The 27,990-nt window shown below is 50.1% G+C and overlaps 2 protein-coding genes across 10 annotated transcripts in view; one reads left to right on the forward strand and one right to left on the reverse strand.

Moving 5' to 3' along the window:
* The window catches only part of Znf710 (zinc finger protein 710), a 67,376-nt gene extending 64,580 nt beyond the window's left edge, over positions 1 to 2,796 (forward strand). For all 9 annotated transcript variants that reach the window (XM_075952528.1, XM_075952532.1, XM_075952531.1 and 6 more), the window contains one exon: positions 444 to 2,796. In XM_075952528.1, coding sequence (XP_075808643.1) covers positions 444 to 613 — 170 coding nt within the window. In that variant the 3' untranslated portion in view covers positions 614 to 2,796. The remainder of the gene's footprint in view (positions 1 to 443) is intronic.
* Positions 2,797 to 5,057: 2,261 nt separating this feature from the next.
* Positions 5,058 to 26,979, reverse strand: Idh2 (isocitrate dehydrogenase (NADP(+)) 2). The gene is made up of 11 exons (XM_075952537.1): positions 26,776 to 26,979; positions 14,053 to 14,144; positions 11,407 to 11,572; positions 9,625 to 9,785; positions 9,401 to 9,544; positions 8,768 to 8,904; positions 8,432 to 8,583; positions 6,179 to 6,291; positions 5,948 to 6,045; positions 5,770 to 5,862; positions 5,058 to 5,417 (listed from the first exon to the last, which is right to left on the reverse strand). The coding sequence occupies exons 1-11, from the start codon at positions 26,888 to 26,890 to the stop codon at positions 5,330 to 5,332; spliced, it is 1,359 nt and encodes a 452-aa protein (XP_075808652.1). The 5' UTR covers positions 26,891 to 26,979; the 3' UTR covers positions 5,058 to 5,329.
* Between the last annotated feature and the right edge of the window lie 1,011 nt (positions 26,980 to 27,990).

The following is a 27,990-nucleotide window of genomic DNA, read 5'->3' on the forward strand; positions in this document are numbered from 1 at the left end:
GCGTGGGGCAGGCTTGGTACACTAACCGTGGAGAAACGGCACCCTGAAGTAGAGCTTTGCAAGGTCACAGGATGACCTTGGGATGCTGATCAACCTTTTGACCTACAAACCGAGGCTGCAGGCTGACACTATGAAATGAAATCTGGGAAGCACTAGGCAGTGAGCACTAAATGAGTCACATAGGAAGGGGACCAGTGACAGACATCCTGGAGAATGACCCAGGAAGGCTTAGTGACCCAGCAGGGGTGAGGGAATATAAGCCAGAAGTCAAGGCCAAACCAAGGATCTGTTCTGCCTGAGGCCCTCACACCCAGTGGTAGGGTCCATACATGCATCTGAATGAGAAGACTGAGAAAACATGGCTGGACTTTAAGGTCCCCCCCCTTCCCGAAGGACACTGGGGATGGCCAGTGTTTAGGCCTAACTGTGCCCCTCTCTTGTAGACCCCATGATGGAGCTGGCAGGCCCCGACCCCTCTGAACTTGACAGCCACCAGGAGATGGAGGACTTCGAGGAAAACGCCTACACCTACAGCAATGTGGACAACGGCACGGAGGCCAGCGCCCTCACTGAGCAGGCCATGAAAGAAATGGCCTACTACAATGTGCTATAGCAGGCCCGCTGAGTGGGTGGGGAGGGCACAGGGTGAGACCCACGGACTGAGGCCTGCACCTCTGCAGCCCAGAACCAAGCTACTGCCCGCCGCCCGCCCCCCCACCCCCACCCCCAGTCATTTGCACCACTAGGGACCTTTAGACCAAATGGAGACTGTACTACTGTCCTTGCAGGGAGCTGGGTGCAGACCTAGGCATCCCGGTGAGGGAAAGGTAACCAGGAGGCCCAGCTGTGGTTCTCCTTGGCCTGCTGCTGTGGGTGGGTAGGGGAAATGCTAGTGAGGTCTAGGTCTCTTACATGCATGGGGCGCAGACTTAGGTGTCTTCTCCAAGCTGCCTCAGGCCCATGGGGGTGCCTGAGGAAGAGAATGCTTGAGCCAGGTCTCCTCTCTCTTCTACACCGACTCTGGCCTTTAAGGACATCTGAGCTCCTCCATTGGTCAGCACTGCCCACCCCAATCCTGCTCAGACCCAAGAACCTCTTCCCTTCCCCTGTCACTCAACAGCCAGGCAGGGCACTCTGCCTTCTACCTCCTGGGCCTCCCCTTGCTCCATCCAGACATGCATGCGGCCCTAGCCCTGGCCCTGCCTGTAGGAGAGCCGGGGAGCCCAGCCTCCAGAGCCCCCTCCCAGCCAGCCGGCAGAGTGTCCTCATCCTCAGCCCTGTTGTTGGGAAGAACATCCCCAGTGTGCATTTCGGTGAACTTCATCCAGTTCTGTCCTCACCAAACAAAATCAGGATGCGTCTTGTGTCTGGCATACATTAACAAGGACAGGCTGAGCCAAGGGGAAGGGCAGGGTGACATCCCTGGGACCAAGAGGAGGACTAGAACGGTTTTTGTTTTTGTTTTTATGAGCGAGCAGGTATTGTAAGGAGTGGGTGAGTTGAGGCTCAGCAGGCTCCTAGGGAAGGGCATATCTAAAAAGGAAATTGAAAACCATAGACAGGGGGAGGGGAGGATTCAGTTTTGGGCAAGTGAGGATATTTTAAAGGTAATTTTCCAACTCTCTTGTCTGTCATCTTTGATGGAGCAATGGAGAGGCAAGCCGAAGCTTTCCTGTGTGCTGTGCACTCCCAGCTTCCCTAAAGCAGCCAGGCATGGTGTACTTGGGCCCAGGAGGGACCCATGATCTGTGTGACCCATGCCCCGGCCCTAGGAGGTGTGTCACTAGCTGTGGTGGCCTCAGATGGCTAAAGCAGGAGGGAAGGAGTCAGAGAGCCTACCAGGCCCTCTCCAGCCATCCAGGGAACCAAGGTCTCTGACTCCATGCGGCCAGCTGCCCCCTCTCACCTGCCCACTCTCCTCCCCTCTACCTTCCAGGTAGTGACAAACACATTCAGAAACTCCAGAGCACCCTAACCCTGCCCATAAATCCCAAGGCCCCTCAGGGGAGGAGCAGGCAAGGCCAACCCCGAAAAGGCACAGATGAAGCCACCAGCTTTGGCTGAAAAACCAAGAGGGGGACCCAGCTGGGGTGGAAGGTGCTGATCTCAAGTGCGACTGCCCCCAAGCCTATGTCCCTAAGTGAGACACCAAGCCAGGCCTCAGGGTAACTGTTCCAAACCGGGGGCAAGGTGGACACACTGGCCCACGTGTAGTTTCCCAAGGCTCCCCAGCCTCCCAGGTGCCCGCCATGATGACCCTCAGGTGTCAGTGATTCGGCATCACTGTACAAGACATTTCTCCTGCTGAGCAGAAGGCATCACCCCTGCAAACTACCTCTTCCCACAATGACTTTCTCCCCTGGTACCAAAAAGCACCCTGTACCTCCTCCTCCTGCCAGTGCGGTGGCCTTGGTCTTGGAAACGGAAGGGAGAAGTCTGGCCTGGGTGGGGTCTCTCATTGCCTCCCAGCCCGCCATTGGCACAACCCTCTGAGGGGTACCATGCTCAGAAAACCCCCGGCCCTACGCCTTGTGCCTGGGCCATGCAGAGAGGAAGGTACTACACAGTGCACAGTTGGAGCTGGGGGCGGTCCTGGCAAGGCTCCGGCCTCACCTCTCCCGGCCTTCTGGAAAGGGTAGCTCAAGCCCTGGTCGGATTCCACTCTGACTTATTGACGTGTACACAAACCAACTGTTTAGACAACACTTGTGCAGAACCCTACTGTGTTTATGTTCCTGTTTAAAAGAGAAGTTTACTTAGCAATAATTATAAATAAATGGATATTCTTTAGCGAGGCGACTGTACGTGCTTCTTCCCACTGCTCTTTTTTTTTTTTTTTTTTTTAATTTTCGAGACAGGGTTTCTCTGTAGCTTTTGGTTCCTGTCCTGGCACTAGCTCTTCTAGACCAGGCTGGCCTCGAACTCACAGAGATCCGCCTGCCTCTGCCTCCCAAGTGCTGGGATCAAAGGCGTGCAGCACCACCGCCCAGCCTTCCCGCTGCTCTTGGTGGCCCTACTCCCCACAAAGGTCCCAGCAAGGCTCCCCAGGCACATACCAGACAGCTCCCTCTCTGGAAGTGCAGGACTGTCCCAGCCACCTGACCTGCCATGCACTTGGGACACGCTCCAAGCCCCAAGGATGGGGTTATTGAGGGTTTTGTTTGAGACAAGGTCTCTGTACCCCAAATCTACCCATGGAGAGCTGTGATTACAGATGTGTACCCCCACACCTGGCTTCTTTTCCATTGCTGTTGTTACAGTATTGAGAGGCTTTGAGACAGGGTCTCACTGTCTATCCCTGGCTGGCCTAAAAATGCAACTGTCTTCCTGCCTCAGTTTCCCAAACCAAGATTATAAGTATGTGTGCGCACCTGACCTGTTCAGAGTTTTTGTTTTGCTTTTGATTTCTGAGACAGGCTCTTCAAATTCATGGTGATCTTTCAACAAGTTCTGGGATTGCAGGCATGCACTGACATAGCTGGTTTTGGGGGGTTTATTCCCCCCAAATATCCCCACTCTGGGGTTGGTTGCATCTGCAAACATAAAACTTGTGGCTAGGGGCTGGAGAAATGGGTAATCAGTTAAGAGTACTTGCTGCTCTTCCAGAGGATCCAGGTTCAATTCCCAGCACCCACATGGCAGCTCACAAGTGTCTCTAACTCCAGTTCCAGGGGATCCAGTGTCCTGCGTGCACATGGCACACAGACAAACGTGCAGGGAAAAATGTCCATATACATAAAATAATAAAAGGGTTTTAAAGCCCGTGGCTAGAGCTGTGAAGGAGGCTTGGCTGGTAGAGCTTCTGCTGGCCCTGGATTCCCAGCACAGCAGAGTTTTGTGGCATGACCCAGCATTCAAGAGGTGGAGGCTAAGAAGTTCAAGGTCATGTAAGAAATTTGAGGCTAGTCTAGGATGCATAAGACCAATTAAAAAAAAAAAAAGAGGCAGCTGAGAATACAACTTAGTGGTCTTTTTTGTTTTGTTTTTGTTTTTCCAGACAGGGTTTCACTGTAGCTTTGGGGCCTGTCCTGGAACTAGCTCTTGTAGACCAGGGTGGTCTCGAACTCATAGAGATCTACCTGCCTCTGTATCCCGAGTGCTGGGATTAAAGGGGTGAGGGGTACACCACCACCACCTGGCTCAGCTTAGTGATCTTAGTAATAAAATGCTGGCCTGGCCAAACTCAATTCCCAGCACTGCTTAAAAAAAAAAAAAAAAAAAACTCTGGACACAGAGAACTAACTATATTATCGAAAGAAAGAAAGAAAGAGAGAAAAAAAGAGAGAAAGAAATCACTGCATGAGGACATACTTGCCACTGAGTGTGCATATGGCTTTGGAGCAGCTTTTCCCCCTTTTATAGTTGTGCCAAAGTGGTGCGGATGAACCTGAGGCTGAGATCAGGGGACCCCATATACACAAACCTCGGGAAGACCTCGGAAAGCCTGGGCAGCCATACAAAGAAGGGCCTGGGAGGATCTGTTTTTAAGAGTGTAACAGAAAAAAAAAACTAAGCCTTTAATCCCAGCCCTCAGGAAGCAGAGGCAGGTAGACTGTTGGGAGTTCAAGACCAGCCTGATCTATATAGTGAGTTCCAAACAAGCCAGAGCTACACAGTGAGACCCTGTCTCAAATAGAAGATTAGGTCTGGGGATGCGGTGGGGGGGATGCTTGCTTGGTCTACACGTATAAGAGGTGCCTATGTTAATAATAAATATTCAGAATATCAAGTGATAATCCCTAGATGGAGAGAGCTAGCTAGAAGGGATCCTGCTTGGCAATTCTGTGTGAGCCTTTGCCCCTAGGCCCCAGCCCCAGCTGCCTCCTGCTTAGAGAGGAGACTGAGACACCACGGACAGTTTTGTGAAGCACCCAGGACCTTACCCCAAAAGTCTAGTAACTCAGGCGGTTTCTGTAGAATGCATGAGGCCCACAGGCTGCCTCTTCTGAAAGGCGGCCTCCTAGCTGACCTATTAACAGCTGGAGGCACCCCAACCCTGTCCCTGGGGCATCCTGCCAGCTGCTTCCTCCCACTCAGGGACAAACACAGCAAGACAATTTGGCGAAGAGCTTTTTAGTAGCTAAATATGGCACCATGTGATTCAGCGCAATATAAATTACAGTATGCAAAACACACTGACTGGCTGAGGTAAGGCACACCGTTCCTGCCTCGTGTCCGCTGTGAGGGAGAAAAACGCTCACATACTTTAAAAAACATCTCCATCATAGAAAAAGAAAATGTCCCCTAGAAAGACCACCAGAGAGAGAGGTTGTGAGGCTCACCCTCTACCATGTATGGAGTGCCCACTGCAGCTGTGCAGTAGCTGCCCCTACTGCTTGCCCAGAGCTCGGTCCAGGTTGCCCTTAATGGTGTCCAGGAAGTCCGTGGTGTTCAGGAAGTGTTCATTCAGCTTCACACTGCCAAGAGAACATCAGGGGCGACTCAGGCCTCCTGAAGGCCATCAGTCAAGCCCTTCCAAGGCACTTCAGACCTCAGGTATCAGAATGGCTATCCTGCCACCAGGCCCAGGCCCAAAGAGTGGCAAGCCACTGACAGGGTCTTTCTTACAAGAGAAGCTGAGGGACAGTTTGAGAGATCAAAGAAACTGAGCAACTGCCGATGGGAACCAACTCAGGCCTGGTCTAGGGAGGCTTATCCTGCCCCAGACCCGAGGCACTAAACTGACTCACGAGAGGGATTCTAAGTGGGGTCCCCTGGGTTCCTCCCACCTGCTCTGAGGTCTCAGACCCTGTATCCCAAAGCACACACTTGCTGAGGCCATGGATGCAGCCAGCCAGGTCCTTGGTCATGGCTCCACTCTCTACAGTCTCCACACACACCTTCTCCAGCGTCTGCGCGAACCTGCAGGGGATGTGGCGGTGAGGCCCCAGACAGGCGGGGCCAAACCGTGGGGCTGGACCAACTCAGGTTCTCCCCGCGTGCTCACCTGATGAGATCCGGGTTCCCATCCAGCTTCCCTCGATGCTCTAGACCCCTTGTCCAGGCAAAGATGCTGGCGATAGGGTTGGTACTGGTGGGTCGGCCCTGGGGACAGGCCACGGGGTCAACAGCTGAGTCCCAGATAGATACAGCTATCCACCTTTAGACTGACAGATTAGGCTCATCGTCCCAGCCACCAGGGCCAGTGGGCATCGGACCTTGAGATGCACACTCTTACCTTCTGGTGCTCTCGGTAATGGCGAGTGACCGTCCCATGAGCAGCCTCAGCCTCAATTGTCTTCCCATCAGGGCAGACGAGCACAGACGTCATCAGGCCGAGGGAGCCAAAGCCTAGGGGTGGGCAGATGTCTCCTCAAGACGTGCGTCAGCTCAGAACCCTTCATCTTAGATGGAGCCTGCTCATCTTCTGACTCCAGCCCACTGTAGCTGACAGTGAGAGCTCACAGGCAGCTCTCACCAATGGGCTAACATAGGTCTGTGTGCGCCCTTCCCAGACCCCACAGCCTGGGGCTGTCACTCTCACAGAAGGCCACTTCCAGCAGAAACGAGCAGCCAGCAGCTGTTTTGCAACCATCACGGTTTCTGCTGCTGTTTGGCCACTTTCAAACTTTGCAACGTAGTTCCAAAATGTCCCCAGATCCAGATTCCAGCTGGAATGCCTCTGTTGTCGAGGACTCTGGGCAATCAAAAAACTCCCCCCAGACCCACAGGGAATGGGAGGGCTCCAGGGAGAAAAAGTACGCAACTTCCATACACCAAAGGTTCTGCTCAGATTTTGTCTTTAGGTTTATTTGGTTTTATTTTGTGTAGGGGACAGCACACGTGTGCCAGTCTAGAGGTCAGAGGGCAACCTACAGGAGTCTGCCTTCTCCACCGTTCAATTCCAGGGATCAAACTCAAGTTGTTAAGCTTGGTGACAAGCGCTTTTACCCAGTGAGCCATCGCAAGAGCCCCTTTTCTGTCTTATTTTATTTTGATATTGGTTTAGCCTGGAATTTACTGTGGAACCCAAGTTGGGCTCAGGTTCTCAGCAATCTGCCCACGTCAGTGCTGTGACTAAAAGTGTGGACCACCAACCGGGTGGTGGTGGCGCATGCCTTTAATCCCAGCACTAGGGAGGCAGAGGCAGGCAGAGGCAGGCAGATCTCTGTGTGGTCTACAAAACCTAGTTCCAGGACAGCTAGGACTGTTACACACGGAAACCCTGTCTTGAAAAACCAAAACAAGCAAACAAAACACAACAAGTGTGGAGCCCTGTACTCAGCCTCCTGCACTCCCCTTTCTATCAGAGCAGCCTTGTGACACACCAGTCGCAGGGACAGAGACAGGCAGAACCCCTAGACGCACAGACTGCCTTGTCTAGATTCAGGCTCACTGGAAAAACCCGTCTCACACAATAAGGTAGAGGGAAGGCCAGACAGCTCGACTGGTAAAGGTTCTTGCCACCAAGCCTGAGGTCAACGTGAGGTCAAGCCCGGGGTCAGGCTCGGTGGGACCCACATGGTGGAAGGACAGAACCAACTCCTGCAAGGTGTCCTCTGACCCCTACACGTACGCTGCAGCGTGTGCACATGCACGTGTAGAGGCCTGGGGCTGTCGTTCACAGTACTGCCATACAGACAGACAGACAATGGTACATAGAGACTTCAAGACAGGGTCTGTTACGTAGCTCTGACTATCCTAAAACTCACTATGTCCTCGAACTCACAGAGATCCAATTGCCTCTGTTTATCATGCCACCATGCCTGATCTCAGAAATGTAATTAAAAAAAATATATATTGAGACTGGCGAGATGGCTCAACAGTTAAGAATACTTGACTGCTCCTCCAGAGGTCCTGAGTTCAATTCCCAGCAACTATATGGTGGTTCACAGCCATCTGTAATGGGATCAGATTCCTTCTTCTGGTATGTATAAAGACAGAGTACTCATAAACATTAAATACATGACATAAAATACATGAATAATAAATCTTTGAAAAAATATATATATACATATCAGTCAGGCGGCAGTGGTGGCGTACATCTTAATCCCAGCACTCAGGAGGCAGAGACAGGCAGATCTCTGTGAGTTCAAGGCCAGCCTGGTCTACAGAGCAAGTTCCAGGACAAGCTCCAAAGCTACAGAGAAACCCTGTCTTAAAAAAACCAAATATAGACAGACAGACAGATAGATAAAAAAAATAATAATAAGGGGGAAGCCAATAAAAGACAGCTAATATCAACTTCTGGCTCCACATGGGAACACACACGCGTGCACTCGCGAGTGCGCGCGCGCACACACACACACACCTCCAGATGACTCTAAGGAGTCCACACCCATCCTCTTGGGTGAATCTTACTTTCTCCCCACTCTTTCACTTAACCCTGTGCTTACAATCATATTGAAATCTTTTAATTAAAGGAAACAAATCATTCCAGTCATGGAATACCAATAGCTGCCCGCTTTGGGGGTAAGCCGTCCCAGCATACCTTGAGCCAAGATGTCAGACTGTACATCGCCATCATAGTTCTTGCAGGCCCACACAAAGCCACCTGAAGACTTGAGCACCTGGGCCACCATGTCATCGATGAGCCGATGCTCGTACCATATCTTATTCTTGTCAAAGTCAGTCTTATAGTGCCTGGGGGCAAAAGGGCTTGTTTCGGGGAGAGGACAGGAGGTCGGCAGCTTAAGGACCCCTCCCTGCACCTCAAAGCTAAAGCTGAACCAAGCGCGCCGGGAGCGCAACCTCCCCAGGTGGAGTAGGGATGGCGCAGGGGAGCTGGGAGGCTGCGGTGCCCTCAGAAAGCGGCAGAGGCTGTTACTTGTCAAAGATCTCCTGGAAGATGTCCTTGAAACGCCCGTCATAGGCCTTCAGGATGGTGTTCTTGGTGCTCAAATAGAGCGGCCACTTCTTCTGGAGAGCGTACTGGAAGCAGCTGTGCGCAAAGCCCGAAATGGACTGTGGGGAGAGTGGGCAGAGCATGGCCCCCAGCCTGAGACTGCCAGGCTTGCCATGGTCCCAGGACCAGCATCACCTCCGTAAGATTCCTCAACCCTTGCCACCATGGAGCGAGACCCTGTTGTTTTGACTGGCCCATCTTCTCCCTCCAGACTTTTGGGAGCAGATCCCACCACCTTCGCTTCGTACAGTTATCACATTCTTCTTAGACCTTAACGTCGCTGCAGGCCTGGGTGGGGGCAGGCCCGGTAACGCTGCCTAGACCGACCACTAGATTTGACTAGTGTCTCCAGTTTAGCCAATTAGAGCCCTTCCTCCCTGCTCTTTAGTGATTGGCTCAAAGGTGGTCATGTGACCCAATCCTGGCCTGCGCAAGGAGGCGCTCTTTTCTGAACAAGTGTTCTCTTCCATCTCTTCCTGACCAACAGAAGTAAAGAAAGCTACAAAATAGGCAGAGGTAGAGAGGAGCGGGCGAGGAGGCCCTGGCCAGCCTTACCTCGTCGGTGTTGTACATGCCCATGCCCACGCCGCCGGCGGGGAAGTTGTACACCTCCCACTCCTTGGGCGCGCTGCCGTCCTTTGGGGTGAAGACCATCTTGAACGTGCCAGCTCGATCGACCACAAAGTCTGTGGCCTTGTACTGCAGAGGACAGGTAGTTCAAGCCAGGGCTTCCTTTGGGGCGCGTGAGTCAACAGACTTTGTCTCCAAGCCCGGCCTACCTGGTCGCCATGGGCGTGCCTGCCTATGGTGATGGGCTTGGTCCAGCCAGGGACGAGGCGGGGGATGTTTTTGCAGATGATCGGCTCTCTGAAGACGGTTCCCCCAAGGATGTTCCTGATGGTTCCATTAGGACTTTTCCACATTTTCTTCAGCTTGAACTCTGTAAGGATAGGGATAAGATAGACCCACCACAGAGCCATCAGAATGTACCCCAAGCCAAAACACAGCCAGACAGGGGGTCCAGGTGTCATCCTGGAGAAGGTAGAAGAGTCTAGAGCAGGGCTTCTCAACCTGTGAGTCTCGACCCCTGTGGGGTCACCTAAGACCATAGAAAACACAGATATTTACATTATGATTCCTAACAGTAGCAATGAAAATAATTCTCTGGCTGGGGGTCACCACAACATGAGGAACTGTAGTAAAGGGTCGCAGCATTGGGAAGGTTGAGAACCAGTGGTCTAGAGTATAAACATGGCCTTGGGAGTCTACCAGCTTTGACTGGGAGGGTGGTAACGCCGCCTTAGCCTGAGCTGTGAAATGGGGTCCCTGATAAAATACCAAGCACGCTGGCTTGTCATTAAATAAACTGTCTGTAAAGCACCTGGCTGCCATTTTACCAGGTCCACACAGAGGTTACTCATCGAAGAGAAAGGGCAGCTTCCCTCCACCCCATCCTGCCCGAGACACTAAGACCTTGTCCTTTAAAGAATGAGTGGTAAACCCCAGCACTAGGCTGGAGGTGCAGTGCCTGCCTAGCGTGCAAAAGGGCCTCTGTGCTTTACTCATTTTTTTAAAAAAATTATTTTATTTATTTAGTCATTTATTTATTTATTTTGGTTTTTCAAGACAGGGCTTCTCTGTAGCTTTGGGGCTGTCCTGGAACTAGCTCTTGTAGACCAGGCTGGCCTTGAACTCACAGAGATCCGCCTGCTTCTGTCTCCCAAGTGCTGGGATTAAAGTTGTGTGCCACCACTGCCCAGCCTCGTGTGTGTGTGTGTGTGTGTATTTAATTCCAGGATTCAGGAGCATCAAGGAAAAGCTGAGGACTAAAACTCACTCCCATGTGTGATATGTGTAATAAGCAGGTGGTCTACAGACTGCTGATGTCTCTTGAGTTCCCCTTTATTATTGTTTTGCAGTGCTGGGAATCGAACTCAGGGCCTTATGCATGCCAGGGAATTTCTCCATCCCTGAGCTACACTCCCAGCTCTGAAGACCATCTGGAATGCTTGTTCCCAGCTTCCTCATGCTGCAGAAATGAGGGAGGAAAAGTCCTAAACCATATTCTTCTGTTGTTGTTTTTGAAGCTTAAGGACAATTTTCTTGGCGTTTAAGAGGAAAATAACAAGACAGGCAAGCTGTGGATCTCAGCAGCTGCCAGAAGAAAGGAAGTAGAGAAAGGAAGAGAAAAGGTCACGCTGCGAGAAGTGGGGGTGATAAGCAGCCACATGGCGAAAGAGAGGGGAGACTTAGAAGAACGAAAAGGCTGAGAGTCCCCAGGAAAGCAATTTTAGCCCCTAGCCAGCCCTGCAGCATCATGATACCCTCCCCCAACTGCACCATAGTGACCTCAAAGGCCCGGCAGGCCCTCCCAGCAAGACTGGACTGACCTCTCAGCCCCCCATCACCCCAACTCAGACCCCAAGTGATGAAATCAGCCCTAGGGAAGCTCCGTCTCCCAATCCCCTAAGAAATGACATAGGCAGCTGCTTCCATCTGTGTGTGATATCCTGGAACCTGCCAGCCTACCAGTCTCTGTGACCCCCCACCACACCTCATACCTTCCACACGAGCCTCATCAGGGGTGATTGTGGCACACTTGACAGCCACACTGTACTTCTGGGTGGCCAGCGCAGAGTCAATGGTGACCTGGTCATTGGTCTGGTCACGGTTTGGCAGCCCAAGGTCAAAATACTTGAGCTGGACATCCACATGAGGCAGGATAAGCTAGGAAAGAGAGCCCAAGCAAAGTGTCAGGCTAGAAGACCAACTTGGGCAGGGTGCCAAGGCAAGAGAAGTCACCTGGTCAAGTGAAGGATGAGGGAAATCTGGTAGAGAGGGTGCAGGAGGGAGCTAGGGTCAGCCATTCATCAGCAGAGCTGGAGATGGCAGGGGGCTAAGACTCTGAGGGGTAAGCCACACTGGGCTCCACAGAAGGGAGCCAGGAGTGAGTGTCTACTGCTATTCTAGAGACCCATCAAGTCAGGGAAATCCCAAGTCTATTCAGTGGGGTCCCCCTTCTCCTCCAAGTGATCTGATCATGGAAGGGACAGCTTCAGCCAGACATTGTGACATATACCTGAAATCCCAGCACTGGGAGGCTGAGAAAAGATCGAGAATTTGGGGACAGCCTGGGCTACACAGTTAAAACATTGTCTCTGACTGGAGGAATGGCTCAGCAGTTAAAGAGTGTGTCCTGTTCCTGCAGAGGGCCCAAGTTCAATTCCCAGTACCCACATTAGGGAACCACCTGTAACCCCAGCTCCAGGGAATCTGCCACCTCTGGCCACCGTGGGAACTGGCACTCATTTGTGCATACCCACACACACTTACATATCATTAAAAACAAGTTTGTTTGTTTGTTTGTTTGATTTGGTTTGGTTTGGTTTGGTTTTTGTGACAGAGTTTCGCTATATAGTCCTGGCTGGCCAGGAACTTACAGAGATCTTCCTGCCTCTGCCTCCTGAGTGCTGGGATTAAAAGCTTGCACAACCATGTTCAGTGCATGAACAACTGTTTTTCTTGCATATATGCCTGTCCATATGCATGCCTGGTGTCTATGAAGATCAAAAGAAGGTATTGGACCCCTTGGAACTGGAGTTATGGTCATGGACAATTGTGAGCTGCCTGTCGGGGCAGGGAATTGAACCTGGGCCTTCTGCAAGAACAACAATTTCTCTCAACAGCTATGTTATCTCTCCCCAGCCCTGATAAATATTAAAAAAAAAAAAAAGACTCACAGCCAGGTATGATAGCACATGACTTTGTAATTCCTGAATTCAAGGGTCTGAAGCAGAGGGTCACTGTGAGTCTGAGGTCAGCATTGGATATAGAGTGAGATTAATTAAAAATTAAATTAAATTAAAGGAGGTAGGGGAGCTGGAGAGATGGCTCAGGGGTTAAAAGCACTTGTTTCTCTTGGAAAAGACCTGGGTTTAGCTCCCATCACCCACATGACAACTCAAAACCACCCATAACTCCAGTTCCAGGGAGTCTGACACCTTCTGACCTTTGAGGGCATCAAGTACACATGTGGTACATACACATACATGAAGACAAAACATCTAAACACATAAAATAAACCAATCTAAAATAACTTTATTAATTACAAAAAAAAAGCTGGAGCGATGGCTTAGTAGTTAGGAGCACTTGCTGCAAAATCATGAGGAACAATTTGGACTCCAGCACCCAAGGGCGTCTTGTTCATGCTTGTAAACCCAGATCTGGGAGCGAGATGGGGGGACCACTGGGCTTGCTGGCTTCTGGCTTAGCAGAGAAAACACAAGCTCCTAGTTCAGGGAGAGACTGCCTCAGCGAACAAGTGGAGAGTGACCGGACACCAAACCCCTTTCTGACCTCTGTGCACACACGCAAATTAATTTTTATTATATTTACTGATTTATTGTGTGGGTATGTGTGGAGGCGCGAGTGTGCCATGGTGAGTGTGTAAAGAGCAAAAGACAACTTGTAATAATTTGTCCTTTTCTTTCTCCATGTGGGTCTCAGGGATTAAGCCTTCCATCATCAGGCTTGGACCGGGTGGTGGTGCACGCCTTCACCCAGTACTCACGAAGGCAGAGGCAGGCGGATCTCTGTGAGTTCAAGACCAGCCTGGTCTACAGAGCGAGTTCCAGGACAGCCAGGGCTGTTAGGCCCTGTTTTGACACACAAGCAAGCAAAAACCCAAACATCATCAGGCTTGTCAGCAAGCACCTTTACCCACTACATACTGGACCACCTTGCCAGCCACCAATTAAGTCCTTTTTCTTTTAAATAAGAACAGATTTGGGACTGACAAGAGACTCCATGGGTAAAGGCACTTACTGCCAAGCCTGACAATTCGGGTCTGATCCCTGGGGTTCGCTCTGATCCCTGGGGCTCACACAGTGGGAGGGGATTGACAAGTTTCTGGCCTCCACGTGAGCGCCATGGCACCCTCATGCACGCCAACAAACAAGTGTAATAAAACGCTTTCGAAAGAAAGAGGAACAGGATTTGAAAAGCTCACACATTTCAGTACCAGAGAGGGGCCCAGAGTGATCAGGACAGGCACTGGCTGACAACCAAGAACTAACAGCTTCTAATATTGTTAGCATGAGGAGGGCGGGGCAGAAAGTGGAAACAGAGGCCTGTTATATACCAGGGAACCGTGGGATACCCTGGGGCACTGACCACCTACTCACCACCCACCGAGGGAGGGGTGGTACCTTCTCCTTGATGAACTGCCAGATGATGCGGGTCATCTCGTCGCCGTCCATCTCCACCACGGGCTTCTCCACCTTGATCCTCTTGTCAGCATCTAGAAACGGGCACAGAGCACATCACCTCTGAAGACATCAATGGTCCAACAACCGCTCCCTCTCCTGCTTTCAAGATCTGCATTCCCACATGGAGGATGGTCATATAGAGCAAACCCATCACACCCAGCTTAAGGGGCTGGGGCCAGCCCGGCCAGCCTGGCCAGCCAGATCCTCTTCCCTTGGAAGCTGAAGAGACCAACAGAGAACCACAGGCAGCTGGGACTACCTGGTCCAGACCAAGTTGGGGTTCCTGCCCACAAATCCTCAGGCTGTACAGACTCTCCGCTTCTCCAAGTCTCGGCTCTTCACTGTCCCCTGTGTGTCCTTCAAATATGATGCTCTCGAAGGCACTAGGCTAAACTGCTATCTGCAAGCTGGGAACTCTCAAAAGCCTGAAGCCTACACAGACATACACAGACCACAGTGAGAACCCAGCATGAAGCCAGGCGGTGATGGTGCATGCTTGACACTCCGAAGGCAGAGGCAGGCAGATCTTATTTTGTGTTCGAGGCCAGCCTAGTCTACAGAGTGAGTTCCAGGACAGACAAGGTTACACAGAGAAACCCTGTCTTGAGAAAACAAGCAAACAAAGAGAGAGAGAGAGCCCAGTATGTGCCTGACAGCAGTCCAAGCCTTCAATGCAACGTCAAGGTTAATATCCCTAGAGCCATCTTGTTCAGTTGGTTGGTTGGTGTTTTGCAGACAGGGTCAAGGGGAGCCAGGCTCTTGAACTCTCTGTAAGCCAAAGATGACCTTAAATGCTGCGGGAGCTCCTTCGGCTCCTTCAGCCAATAGACTTTAAGATACCAGCCCTCTTGGGCGTGGTCTCATTTGCTTTAAAAAGCAGCAGTAGCCGTGCGCTCGCTCTCTAGCTTCCCCGCTCCCTTCCTGCTACTGGACTCCTTTCCTGATCAAGCAGAGGGCTGTTGTCTGGGACGGTGAGCTGTAAGTTTTTTCCCTTTAAATAAATAGCCATTCTATTAATCATAATTCCAAACTGGTGTGGGATTGTTTGTGACTTACACCTTCATCTGGCACCCAAACATTCAAGTTGTTGCTCTCTGACCTACACACGTACGCACACACAAACAAATGTTAATTTTTTAAACATTTACTTGTTTATGTGTATGGGTATTTTTCCTGCATGTATGTATGTATGTGTACCACATGCATGCAGTGTCTGAGAAAGTCAGAAAAGAGCATTAGATTGCACAGAACAGGAGTTACAGATGGCTGTGTGTTGCCATGTGGGTTCTGAGAACCAAACCAGAGCCCTCTGTATGAACAGAAAGTGCTCCACACTGCTGACCCATCTCTTCAGCTCCTTAAAAAGATTTTTTAAAGTTGGCCTGGGACTGCAGTTCAGCTGATAGAATGCTCGCCTAGCATGTATGAAGAAGTCTTGGGCTCAATCCCCAACATCCCATAAATTGGATGTGGTAGCAAGTGCCAGTAATCCCAGCACTCAGAAGGGGTGAGTTCAACATCATCCTTAGCAGCATAGTAAGTTCGAGGCCAGCCTGGAATACCTGAAAGATTGCCTAAAAAGAAGGAACTAAAGAAAAGCCTAACCTACTTTAACCATATCACTGCCCTACAAACACCCCCCAGCCATGACTCATGACACCCTCGAATGTAAACCTCATACAAAGTGAGCAAAGCAAAGTGGTTCACTTTCCAGAGACGTACTAGGAATAAAGAGAGAGAAAACCTTAGAGATTGTTTAGGGAGAAAAAGGAGATCTAGGGAGTGTGGTTGCTGTCAGGCAAGATAGAAACCAGGTCTCTGGCTCAGTGGAGTCTGCCCTTGCGCGTCAGATGCCAAGAAGCCAAAAGAACAGACTTGAATTGGCCCTCTCCTTGGAAATAACAACCACAACTACAGAATTCTTTCACTTTGGTCTGAAGCTGAAGTGAGAAGGGCCCGAGACAGGCTGCTGGGCACAACTTACTTAGCTTCTAGAAGCCTCTTCTGAGCGTTCATTTAAAGACAGATTGTCAGATTACTTTTAAACATCCAAAACTATGTCATAAGCCATAGGATCTCAACCTCAGCATCAGAGGACAGAGCCTTTTGCCAGCGTCAATGCAGGTGCCACGCCCCTCAGCGCGGGGGGGGGGGGCATGTCAAAGTCAGGATCACACCCTGGTGTACATAGGCGTGTTTGTGGAATTAGAGAACACAGGGCCTACTTATTCACATAGCAACGCGGTGCTGAGTGAGCATCGTAGACACTGCGATATTAAGCTGTGAAGCCACACAGGGAGGGAGGGGGAGGGGACAGGTAACAGAACAAGCAGCACTGTTGTCAGACGCCAGGTTGCTGAGGCTTCCCAGAGGAGCTAGGGGTAGGGACCTGTTCCAAGCCAGCTAAGTAGGCCCCTTTGCTTTGCCCTAGAAACTGATGTCTTGTTCACCCCATCCCACCCCACCCCATCCCAAAGACAACCCAGAGCCTTGCATATTTACCCCAAACACTCGTCCACAGAACTACACCCCTGGGGTGGTTTGACTAAGAATGGTGCCCATAGGCTCATATATTTGGATGCTTAGTCATCAGGAACTGGCACTATTTGAAAAGGATTTGGAGGTGTGGTCTTATTAAAGGAAATGAGCTACTGAGGTTGGGCTTTGAGGTTTCAAAAGCCCATGTCAGGCCCAATCTGTCTTTCCCAGCCTACTGTCAGGATGTAGCTGTTAGCTCTTCTGCACCTTGCCTACCTGCCTGCCTGCCTGCATGCATGCATGCTCCCTGCCACGATGATAATGGACAAAGCCACTGGAACTGTAAGCAAGCCCCTCTTGGCTTTTTTTTTTTAAAGCGTTCTAGAATTGTTTGTTTGTTTTTCAAGACAGGGTTTCCCTGTAGCCCTGGCTGCCCTCGAACTCAGAGATCCTCCTGCCTTTGCTTTCCACGTGATGCAATTAAAGGTGCGTGCCACCAACTAACTGCTGAGCCATTTCTCCAGCCCAGATTTATTTTTACTTTATGTGCATTGCCTGCATGAATGTCTATGTGAGAGTATTGAGTTTCCAGAACTGGAGTTCTAGACAGCAGGGAGCTGCCATGTGGGTACTGGGAATTGAACCAGGATCCTCTGGAAGAGCAATCAGTGCTCTTAACCACTGAGCCATCTCTATAGAGCGAGTTCCAGGACAGGCCCCAAAGCTACAGAGAAAGCCTGTCTCAAAAAACAAAATAAAATAAACAAAAAAGGTGTGTGCCACTGTCGCCTGGCTCCTTTTCCCCCTCTTATTTGGTGGTGCCAAGGACTGAACTCAAGGCCCCCCACACGTTGTTAAGTAGGCCCCATCCAGTTAGTGAATTTTTGTTGTTGTTTGGTTTGGGTTTTGATCTGGGGAGAGCAGGATCTTTTTTTTCCTGAGGGGGGGGGGCGGTCGAGACAGGGTTTCTCTGTGTAACAGTCCTGCCTGCCCTGGAATTTGCTTTGTAGACTAGGCTGGCCCCGAACTCACTGAGATCTGCTTCCTGCCTCCTCTGCCTCCCAAGTGCTGGAATTAAAGGTGTGCGCCACCACTGCCCAGCAGGAGCAGGATCTTTAACTCTTTCTGTATCCCAAGATGGCTTCAAATGCAAAATCTTGCTGCCTCTCTCTCCTGCTTATTGGGATTACAGGCATTGATACCACCATGGCTGGTTCAGGTAGTGGTATTTCTAAACTATCCATTGGTGACGAATGCTTTTAAAAATCAGGAGAGGGGCTAGAGAGATGGCTGGGCTGCTGTTAAAAAGGCCCCAGGTTTGATTGTCACCAACGTGGTGGCTTACAACTCTCTCCCTGAGCACCAGATACACACATGGCACACATACACGCAGGTAAAACACTCATACACATACACGCAGGTAAAACACTCATACACATACACACAGGTAAAACACTCATACACATAAAATTTTTCTTGTTTAATTCAGAAGGCACTGGAGAGATGGCTCAGACTTTTCTTCCAGAGAATCAGAGAATGGGGGTTAGTTCCCAGTACGCATGTCAGGCAGCTCATAACCTCCTACAAGGATTAGTATGTGCTCAATACTCTTACACATACACGTCATTCAAAATAAAATAAACCATTAGAAAAAGTCATGCGAGTAGGGTTGGGAACGTGACTCAGCTGGTAGAGTGCTTGCCTAGTATTCACAGAGTTCAGTCTTTAGGACTGCATAAATGGGGCTTACGGGATCAGAAATTCAAGGTCATCCATGACTACAAATAGAATTCAAGGCCAGCCTGAGCTCCAAGTGACCACATCTCAACCAACAAGCCACCCAGGAGAGATGACATCTTAGCCTTTTAGTTAAGATCAGGTGACCGAACCGGGTGTGATGCTGTCATCCTGAGATCTCAGCCCTCAGGAGACTGAGGTAAGAGGATGGCCTGGAGTTGGAGATGAGCTCAGGAATACAGCTCAATAAGACAGTATCTGCACAGCCTGCCAAAGCCCTAGGTCCCATCACCAGTACTGCCAAAATAAATAAATAAACAAGCAAACAAGCCAAGAGAACAGAAGTCAGGGTCAAATTCAAAGCAGGGTCTTTGCTTGCACACCCATGTTCGGAAAAAGATGCTCGCACACCTATGTTCAGAAAAAGATATTTATTGGCACATCCATGTTCGGAAAAAGATGCTTGCACACCTATGTTCAGAAAAAGATGTTTGCACACCCGTGTTCATTGCAGTGCCACTCACAATAACCAAATGGTAGTGTCTAAGCAATGAGTGAACAAATAAAATATGATCTGTACATCCAACAAATAGTAGTCAGACTTAGAAAGAAGAAAAAAAATCCTATCACACGCCACAACATGGGTAAGCCCTAAGGACACTATATACACAAACGGACAGTTATGCCCAGAGTGGTGGCACACACCTTTAGTTCCAGCACTCAGGAGCCAGAGGCAGGCGAATCTCTGTGTGTCTGATGCCAGCCTGGTCTACAAAACATTCCAGGACAGCCAGGACAGTTACACAGAGAAACCCTGCCTCAAAAGAAAAATAGAAAACAAACAAAACAAGACAAAAAACAAAGACAAATATTTAGGTTTCTACTTACACAGGTGCCTAGGACAGTGGTTCTCAACCTTCCTAATGCTATAATACTTTAATACAGTTCCTTGTGTTGTGGTGACCCCCAGTCATAAAATTGTTTGCGTTGCTACTTCATAACTGTAAATTTGCTATTGTTATGAATCATAATGTAAAAATTTTTGGAGATAGAGGCTTGTCAAAGGGGTGGAGACCCATAGGTTGAGAACCATTAAAGCATAGAGAAGAGGCAGCTGGATAGTTGGCAGTAGCCAAGGGAAAAGGAAATTGGAAGTTACTGTTTCGTAGATACAGTGTTTCAGTTTTGCAAGATGAAAAGGTTCCGCAGATGTTTGCGACTAATGGCTACATAGTAACAACCCTGACCACTACTGAAGTGAGTGGGTGGTGGGAGGGGATGTGGGGTAAAAATGGTCCTGATACAGTGTATAGACGTGTGAAGTTGTCAAGGAATAAGTTTTAATATACTGTTAAAATAATATTTAAAAATTGCCAAAGAGCCGGGCAGTGGTAGCGCACGCCTTTAATCCCAGCACTCGGGAGGCAGAAGCAGGAGGATCTCTGTGAGTTCGAGGCCAGCCTGATCTAAAAAGGGAGTTCCAGGACACGCTCCAAAGCTGCAGAGAAACCCTGTCTTGAAAAACAAAAACAAAAAAAAAATTGCCAAAGAATAAATAAAAGATATTCGAGGGTCAGAGATAGCCCTGCCTAACCACGAAGTTCAATCCCTGAATTTTACCTGGTAGACAGAAAGGATGCCTGCAAGTTGTCCTCTGACATACCGGTGCTGTGGCAGACATGTACACACACACACACACACACACACACACACACACACACACACACAATCAATGTAAAAAAAGATTCTAAAAAGGAAAGTTGTCATGGTTAATATTTTAACCAAAATAAAAATAGTAAGAATTGCCGGGCGGTGGTGGTGCACGCCTTTAATCCCAGCACTCGGGAGGCAGAGGCAGGCGGATCTCTGTGAGTTCGAGACCAGCCTGGTCTACAAGAGCTAGTTCCAGGACAGGCTCCAAAACCACAGAGAAACCCTGTCTCGAAAAACCAAAAAAAAAAAAAAAAAAAAAATAGTAAGAATTCAAGCCCATACCCCCCTACATATACACACAGTCTTAGATCACAGCCTGTCTTGAAGAAATGAGTTACCCCTGACCCAGTGACCCAGTGACATTCACTAGGAGCAAGAAGAGCCGGGCTGAGGGAGGCCTCCCTGTTCCAGGCTGACCTGCACCCAGATGGTGGGGATTTGAGACTTTTTCTGTAGCAAACCATGCTCTGTCCATCTCAAAGAGACAAGGGTAATAAACCATCTAAACCACTAGAAATGGGCTGGGGCAGGGGGGGTGCCTACCACACGAGATTAAGAATCCAAGTTCAAAATGCCATAAGCAACATAAAAGAGCTGGACTCAGTAGGTGCCTGTCACACAGTGGGGAACTGTAAGAGATGCTGTCTCAAAAAGTGAAAGCGGAGGGCCAACACCCAAGGTTGACCTCTGACCTCCACAATGTACACCGTAGCTCGTAAATGCCCGTGTCAAGAGGGAGAGGAAGGGATGTGTCATTAAAACACAGGGAGCCATACCCAAGGCTTTCCAAAAACTTCCAAAGTGAGGGGGCTTGAATCTCCCAAGGACCTAGGTTCCACAGTGAGCATTGCAAAAGATAAACAAACAAACCATGGGGCTGTAGTTAAGAGCACTCACTGTACTGCTAGGATCTGAGCTTGATTTCCAGCACCCATACCTGTTAGCTCACATGGAGCTCCAGGGAACCAACGCCCTCTTCTGGCCTCAGAGGCACCAGCACATACATGCCCCCCCCCACACACACAGACACACACATATATAAAATTATTTAGGGGTTGGAGAGATGACTCAACAGTTAAGAGCGCTTGGTGCTCTTGCAGAGGACCCAGGTTTGATTCCCAGCACCCACATGGTGCTCATGACCATCTGTAACTCCAGTTTCAGGGAATCTGACTCCTCATTTGGCATCCATGGACACCAGACATGTATAAAGCACATGGTGTAAATACAGGCAAACATTTGTAAGCATCAAATAAACATAATTGCCGTATCCCGCATCCAGGCAACAACATCAGTTACTTGTCCGTTCTTGGAGAGAAGCGTGAGGATTAAGAAATGGCATGTAGAAGTCGGGTGCCTTTAATCCCAGAACTTGGGAGGCAGAGGCAGGTGGATCTCTGTGAGTTCGAGGCCAAACTGGGCTACAGAGCAAGTGACAAGACAGGCTCCAAAGCTATAGTGGAACCCTGTCTTGAAAAAAAAAAAAAAAAAAAAAAAGAATGTCAGGTAGGGAAAAAAAAACAGATATAAAAGAAAAGACAGGATAGAGTCGGGAGGGCATCCAGTGAGTCCTGAGATTTGCCCTGTGTTTATTTCTCACAGGCTTTGTATACCGCAATCCAAAAAGGAGGGGAAGGCTTCTCTACCTGATACAAGGAACAAAGTAATCACCTCCATACCCAAAGCATCAAGTAACCACACCAACCACACCCTAGGTCAAAACATCCTGTTAGCAGGCACACCTTGGGTCAAACCTCCTGTCGTAACCTTAAAGGAGCGAGAATAGGCCTAGCAGTGGCGCACGCCTTTAATCCCAGCACTCGGGAGGCAGAGGCAGGCGGATCTCAGTAAATTCATGAGGCCAGCCTGGTGTACAAGAGCTAGTGCCAGGACAGCTAGGACTGTTACACAGAGAAACCCTGTCTTGAAAAACCAAAAAAAATAGAGGACTGCTCTCTGACCTTTGGTTAAGGTGAGACGAATCCACATCTGTGGGCTCCCACAAATAATCTTAAATTACAAAAAATTATTTTTTTTTTTTTGAGACAGGGTTTCTTAGTAGCTATGGAGCCAGTCCTGGAACTTGCTTTGTAGACCAGGCTGGCCTCAAACTCACAGAGATCCACCTGCCCGACAAGATTCTTTTTTTTTTTTTAAGGGAACACATTCATGTAACTTAGAGTGTATTACTATGATTGCTCTATTTTATTAGTTATTCTTAATCATTAACTCTGCCTGATTTGTAGGTAAACTTTATCATAGTATGGACGTACAGGGGAAAGTACATTGCAAGTGGAGTTTGGAACTATCCGCAGTTCCAGGTACCCATTGTGGGCATTGGAATAGATCCCTTGTGGAGAAGTGGGGACCACTGTGTCTTCAGTTCTTGGTAGGATAGGAGCATGGACAAATGGCCTTGAGACTCCATCTTGCACCATCATTTCCCCCACCACTAATGTCACCTTTTAATAGTTCCCATCTTTTAGAAATCCTATCTCAGCACCGTGGTAGAGGGCAGTTTTGAGTCTTACGCATATGGTCTCATGTTTCCCGGGCTATGCACCCTCTATGCCGCTGAGGATGATCTTGAACTTCTGGTCCCCTCTGCCTCCACCCTCCTAAACGCTGGGATTACAGATGTGCTAGACAGGTCCTCTCCTGAGTCACACTCCCCAGCTTCCTCTCTTCTTTTGGTGCTGTCAATCAAATAAGTATCTTGCACTGGAAGATGTGTGCTTGCCACCTGGGCCACAGTCTCCACCCATAGGCCATTTTTGAGGATTTTGAGTTTTTATTTTGAGTGAGAAAGCTCTGCAGGATTTCACAATGTGTACTGCAATCGGGTGTTTTGTTTCTTTTTTTTGTTTGTTTGTTTGTTTGTTTGGATTTTCGAGACAAGGTTTCTCTGTAGTTTTTGGTGCCTGTCCTGGAACTAGCTCTTGTAGACCAGGCTGGCCTCAAACTCACAGAGACCTGCCTGCCTCTGTCTCCCGAGTGCTGGGATTAAAGACGTGCGCCACCACCGCCCGGCTTGTTTTTTGTTTTTTAAGATTTATTTTTAGCTGAGTTGGGGTGGCACACACCTGAGGCCAGCCTGGTCGACAGAGCTAGTTCCAGGATTGGCTCCAAAGCTACTGAGAACCCTGTCTCAAAAGACCACAAATAAATAAATAAACAAACAAACAAATAAATAGCTTTCCACTGCCACACATTTCATCTCCTGTTCATCACACAGTGCAAGCAGCCTTGGCACCTCAGGTCCTTCCCTCCCTCTCCGCTATCTATCAGCTTCCTCCGCTGCTCAGGCTTCCCCTAATTGGGTCTTTTCTGTCTGCCCCATTCAAACCTTCCCATACACCGCACACCTTCTTAACTGAGCTTTCACTATTATGTCTGTTTACTCTAGTCGCTCACAGCTCTGCCGTGTACCTTTGGAGGGCAGAGGACAACCAGGCAGCTCGTGGGAGTCATTCTCTCCTTCCCCCACGTGGGTCCTGGGGATCAAACTCAGGTCACCAGCCTGGCAGCCAGTGCCTCTGTCCCCTGTGCATCTTTCGGACCCTTCTCCTTAGCTCGTTACTATGCATCCTACTAGTTAACTATCGTAAGTGCTTGTCCCCTCCATGTTAGAATTAAAGTCCAAAGGCAGAACTCTTCCCCACTCCCACTTCCAGCTTGATTCTTTCCATCTTGCTTGGTTTCTGGCCCACAAAAGGAATTACGATAAAGGCATAAATGAAGGACGCGCATACATCAGGGCTGCCTGGGTTCACTTTCTGCTTTCAGGAATGTGTCCCCCTGCCTTCCCACTGCCCAGGGCCATTGCCACACATGAGCAGGGAACACTCTCATGTGACAGGCACCCTGTCCAGCACAGCTCAAAGAGTAGAGGAGTACTAGTAATCTGGGCTGGAGGTGCGACTCGGTGATGGAAGGCTCGTTTGGCGGTTGTGACTCCCTGGGTTGGGGCTTCAGCTCTTGGGGGAGGGCTTGCACCCAAGTGTCAAGGTACAGGCTTATAACCCTACCTACTCAGAAGGTAGAGGCAGGAGGTTCGCAAGTTTTAAAGGCAGCCAGAATGATTTGGTGAGACTAGCTCAAAATAAAGTTTAGGAAGAGCTGGAGGCTGCAAGCCATATGTGGGGCCCTGAAACATTTTCCACAATCTAAACTCTAAAGCAAGCCAGAGATCCTGGCTTCACACAAGCAGCTGTCCCCGGAGCCTGCCAATGTAGAAGGGTAGAGTAAGCCCAAGAGGGCCCAGCTAAAGTTGGAAAACTTGGGGGCAGCCAAGTCTTTCTAGACCAGTAGTTCTCAACCTTCCTAATGTTGCGACCCTTCAATACGGTTCCTCATGCTGTGCTGACCCCCAACCATAAAATTATTTTGTTGCTACTTCATAACTGTAATTTTGCTACTGTTAATAAATCGTAATATGACCCCAAAGGGCTGCGACTCGCAGGTTGAGACTCGTTCTAGACCACTGGTCTAAAGCGGCCCACAGTTCTAGGCTTGTTCTAGATCACTGTTCTAGAACATTTCCCCTCAAAACCTACTGGGTCAAACACAAACACCCAAACCCACTCTGGGGGAAGCTGTGCTGGGGATGGGCAGCTGGGGACTTGTCTGACGTGCCTGAAACAAGGCTCAGGGTGAAACAGATAGGAACTGACTCCTGGGTCTGCAAAACTTGAAAGGCCTGTGAGATGGTGGGTGAAGGTGGACAGAAGAGGCCAGCTCCACAGGGTTACCCTCTGACCTCTATACATGTACTGTAGCATGCATGCATGCACGCATACACACACACAATCTGTCTCTCACACACATATAAAAAAATAACAATTTTTTAAAAAAAATTGATGATTAGCTATTAAATAATTTATTCTGGGTTCTTAGACACTTGGAATTGCTTGTTCCCTCCAAGTGTGCAGGGCTGGCAGGTCAGTGTGTGTATGTGTGTGTATATGTATATATGTGTGTGTGTGTGTGTGTGTGTATACACACACATATTTAAGGTGACGAATTGATGAAGTTTCTTCACCCTAAAGGTTCAGGTGAAATGACATAGTTTCTAGCTGGGAGTAGAATAAAGGGCGTCTGAGTGTTTGTCCCATGGAAAGACTGATTCCTGGGCCTTCCCAAGTTCTAACTTATCAGAGCTGCCAGCAAGTAGCTGCTGGAGGATACAAGATAGAAAAAAAATGCATGTGGGACTATGGGGTAGCAAAAACACAGGATGATTTTTTTGTTTTGTTTTGTATTTAAGCACCACCCCACTTGGAGACTTTTGGGAAGTACCTTCCACTGATGGCTTTTTAAAACGTAAATCCACATTTGGAATCCCAAAGGAACCTTATTTTCTTGTTAGTGTGGTTTCTCAGGGTAGTTTTTGCTTGTTTGTTTTGCCATTAATGCAGACCTCATAAAAAAAGGGAAAAGATGAAAAAGAAAAAAGAACACTGAATGCCTTTAACTTCTACGGTATTTTGCTGCAGGGCTGCCATACGGGCGTCTTAGAGGCCTGAGACACTTGACCGGGTTTCAGGACTCAGAGATTCTAGAAGCACAAAAGCAGAAATGTCCCTTTCTCCTTGGCAAAGGGGGAGGGTCAGGGGCTCCACCCTCTCCCTCCTCCTGGCCCCCAGCTCTGGTCAGCTGCTCCCACACTCAGTTAAAGATTACCACTTTAGCCAGGACAAGCCCCATAGCCAGACCCACCCCCCTCTTCCTCATTCTCTTGGCCAACCCCAAGCAGCTTTGGGCCAGGTCAGGATAGAATTTCCGTGGCAACAGGCATCAAAAAAAGGCCACCGAGCACTCTACATTGTTCCCTGTGTCTTGTAGCAGGGCGCTGTGTAGCTAGGGTGTAAAGGATGCCCACAAGCCAGGCGGGGCAGTCTGTTGGTAATGGAGACTCTAGCTAAATCCTGCTTATTTTGCCTCGATGTGCACCTTCACGTTTAAGAAGGAAGTTGAAGGCAAGCAATGCCGACCTCGTGGGAACGACTGACCGCAGAAAATGACAATGTGCGTGCACGGCCTGCTCTCCACAGCTTGTACACCAAGCAGGACCGACTCACAAGCAGCACAAGGCTAGCACAGCAAGAAAAGGCCAGGAGAGGGCCCAGACTGAGCCTCGGGCAGCGAAGGGTGGGGGAGTGGCAGAAAACAAAAGCGGGAAAAATAGAAGGACATTCCTCCAGCTGTCGAGTAAAGGTTCCAAAAATAGCTGACGTGGGCCTGCTGGGGAGGAGGAACCAGAGTGCGCGGGGATTGGAGCGAAGGGGAAATGGAGGCCTCTCCTCCTCGCCTTTGTCTGAGTCGGGACCGCGAGGTGACCCTCCCCTGCCTAGAGCAACAGCAGGCGGCTCCCGCCCCTCTGGGTCGCTCGTCCCCCTCCAAGGGCGCAGGGCAGTCAGGATACCCCATTCCGGGTCCAGGCACCCCCAGAAACGCTCCCCCGGAATACCTTGTTAGCCCCAACCCCGAAGGGGCCCAGTGATCATGCCCCAGGCCACCAGCTGCCACTGTTCCCTACGCCCCAACCCCTGCAACAGCCTGGGCGCGCCAGGCGATGGAGCCTGGGACGAGGCCACCGCCCAGCCCTTCGCTACCCGCACACCGCCTTTCCCCGGCGGCCGGCGTGTCGCTAGTAGCGCTCCGGGGTCCCCCTCCCGGGACGTCGCCACGTCGCAGCGCTGCAAGAGCACCCGCCCCCCCTGTTGCGGCACTCACAGTGGCGCCGTGTCTGCTCCGGCCAGTTGGGGACAGTCAGGGCGGCCGGTGCCCAGGCCCGCGCCGAGCTTGGGGCTCTGCAGAGCGAGTGCACGGTTCGCAGGTAGCTGCCCATCCCGAACAAGCGAGGTCCGAGCGCGCCGCTGCACCAGGTTGTGCGGCGGGGACTCTGCTGGCCCGGGTGGCCAGGACCCAACCGGGGCGGAGCTGCGGAGCCCGCCGCCCCATTGGGTCTCACCCGGGAGAAGGCGGGTCCAGGGCCGGGGCAGGAGCCTGCCTGCCACCCTTGGGCCTGTTCCAGGGCCCGGGCCGCCCCAGCGCTGAGCCCGCGCTTTCTGGGCACCTCAGTCCCTCTCCGAAGCAGTAGGAGCCAGTGAGACCCATTCGGGTTGTGGAGGCTCAGGGCTGCATGACGCCCGGCTTCCAACAGGATGTCAGTGGCGGTCAGATCGCCTTAGTCCCCTGCGTCCTTCGTGTTTGGCTGATTAACCCGACCGAGGATCCTTCATCTAGCCGATTGACAAGTGTGGCGTTCTTGAGCCAAGATCACGGCATCTAGGATCTCCTCCTGGTATCGTTCAGTTGGGTGGACTAACCTGGATCGAGAGTTAAAATTCCGAGTGCGGTGGAGGCAAGAGGATCCTTAGTTCTGTTCACGAGTTCAAGGCCAGCTTGGGCTAACCTGAGACCCTGTCACAAAAACAAAGCAAAGGGCAAAGGGTTGAAATCCGGCTTTTGTTCCTTACTAGACCAGACTTCTAGCCCAGAAGTCCATTAGCGTGGCCAGAATCTGTTTTCCCGGGCCTAAGAGAGCTGCCAGGAGACTTGTGTGGCATTATGTGTGTAAAAGGTTTGAGGTTCAGGCACCCTTCATGGCACAACCCCTTCCCAAGTTAATTACGTTCTATGCCAGTAGTTAGGCAGTCCTGAAAAAGAGAGCCCCTATCTCCTATAGCCTAAACAAAGGCCCAGCCACCACCTGACCCAACAGCTCCCATTTGCCTGTTTGCATGGAAAAAACAAACAAGAAATCTGGCAGAAACAACCTAAATCCATCACCACTCATTTTCTTGAGGCTCACTGAAGGCTGGGCTTTGTATCTCAAAATCTAACAGACGCACCCCAGCTTTCCTAATCACACCAAATAGAGCAGCCTTTCTGCCCTGTGCTCCCAAATCTCACCAGCATTGCCAGGTGGAGCTGGGCCAGGAAACT

This window comes from Microtus pennsylvanicus, chromosome 18 (genome assembly GCF_037038515.1).
Source record: "Microtus pennsylvanicus isolate mMicPen1 chromosome 18, mMicPen1.hap1, whole genome shotgun sequence".
NCBI lineage: Eukaryota > Metazoa > Chordata > Mammalia > Rodentia > Cricetidae > Microtus > Microtus pennsylvanicus.